Raw genomic sequence first — 1,674 nt, 5'->3', positions numbered from 1 at the left:
GAAGATCCAAGAGGTGGGTTCTCATGGCCACCACACTAGCAGAAACTGTACTCAGCTGGACGTACTAAAAATTTCCCGGGAATAATTTTTAAATTCCCTGAAATTACAAAGGGGACTTTCTTTCTTTGGGGGTGGTTGACCAGTACAGAGAACCAAACGCTGACCTTGGTATTATGAAGCCACACACTAACCAACTGAGCTAACCAGCCAGCTGGGATTTTTTCGGGGGGGAGGGGATGTTTCTTTTTCTCATGTTACATGAGTCCAGAAATAAGTGATTCAGGGCTGATTTGGCCACTCCAGGAAACCCCTGGGGAGTGAGGAGTCTTGTGCTTTTGCCGGGCCATCTTTGCCTGTGGCTATTGCCTATGGTCACAGCTCGAGGCACTGTATCTAGTTTCCAGGAAGGGAGAAGGAGGAAGGACCAAGAGCAAAAAGTGAAGACAACCAGCATCAGGACTGTCCCCTTTTCTAGAACTTTCCCAGAAGCCATACCACTGACTCTGCCTGCCTGTCACAGTCCAGGGCTGTGAGACATGACCACACCTTTAAGAAAGACTGAGAGAGAGTGAGCCTTTTTTACTTTTTCATTTTTTTAAAAAAAGGTAAACATTAACAAGTTGAGCAAACCGCAGGTTCTGAGAGTAAGAATGGGGAGAGTGGACACAGAGCCAGCAGCTGGTGCTGCACTGCGTCAGAGAGAAGATCTCAACAAATGCCAAAGAATCATATGCTAAAGATCACTGACTCCCACCACACTAGATCAGAAATGAAAACCAAGGGGACTAAAAACCCCTTGCAATGCACTTGAAAACACATTTCCAAAAACCCATGAATCCAAGAAGTCATGAAAATGGAAACGAGACAATATCTAGACCTGAGCCATAATGAATGAAAAGATCACCTATCACAACTTGTTCAATGACTTAGAGAGCATTTAGAGGGGTACGTGAGGCCTTGAGTATTTATATTATGAAAGAAAGAACAGAAATTAACCAGCNAGTTAAGGACCCAGCACAAAGGCACCCCCATTAACACTGACATGGTCTCTTCCTCTCTCAGAACAAGTTCTCTTGCGAACACTAAGACCCACACCTGAAGACTTTCCATATTTATTGTACTAAAAGGACTTCCCTCCAGTGTGTCCTTGCGTGTGTCATTCAAGGATGAGTGGATATGAAGGCTTTCACATCTTCCTAATACATACTGTTTCCTGTGCAGTATACAGTTCCTGCTCTGCCTTGTCTTTCAAGTTGAATAAAGTGACTTCTTCCAGAAGGCTCTATGTAGTCTCTATTTTCCCAGCGTTCTTACATAAGATATTTTTAAAAAAATTTTTTAAACTCTACTGCAAATCTTCAATAAAGAATGTTTGTGGAGTGGGAGAAATTTGAATATATGTTGTGAGCTGGTAACATTATTTTACTGATGCTATATTTCTTGAATGAATTAATGGTATTTTGATTATAGAGGAGAATGTCTGTCAAGAGACAATTCCCTGTGGGTAGCTCACGTGTCCACATGTTCTACAAGAAGAGGCACTGGCTGTCTTTGCTCTGGACTATCTCTTCAAGGATGTTAATATAGCAAACATCCTGCACAGCAGAGGACAGATTTCTTGTTGTGCAGTATCATAAAGATAATGTCCCCCTCTAGGACAAAGGTTGAGCAGGT

General features: G+C 42.5%; 1 protein-coding gene across 1 annotated transcript in view; it reads left to right on the top strand.

The window, feature by feature from the left end:
- Positions 1-1,186, top strand: part of LOC103609453 (zinc finger protein 426-like) — a 35,167-nt gene extending 33,981 nt beyond the window's left edge. Inside the window, exon 6 of the mRNA XM_008593775.1 lies at positions 1,063-1,186. Coding sequence (XP_008591997.1) covers positions 1,063-1,086 — 24 coding nt within the window. The 3' untranslated portion in view covers positions 1,087-1,186. The remainder of the gene's footprint in view (positions 1-1,062) is intronic.
- The last annotated feature ends 488 nt before the right edge of the window (positions 1,187-1,674 follow it).

This window comes from Galeopterus variegatus, unplaced genomic scaffold, assembly GCF_000696425.1.
Source record: "Galeopterus variegatus unplaced genomic scaffold, G_variegatus-3.0.2 Scaffold9628, whole genome shotgun sequence".
NCBI classification, from domain to species: domain Eukaryota; kingdom Metazoa; phylum Chordata; class Mammalia; order Dermoptera; family Cynocephalidae; genus Galeopterus; species Galeopterus variegatus.
The sequence above is the reverse complement of the archived record's forward strand: the minus strand, read 5'-3'. Positions and strand labels throughout refer to the sequence as shown.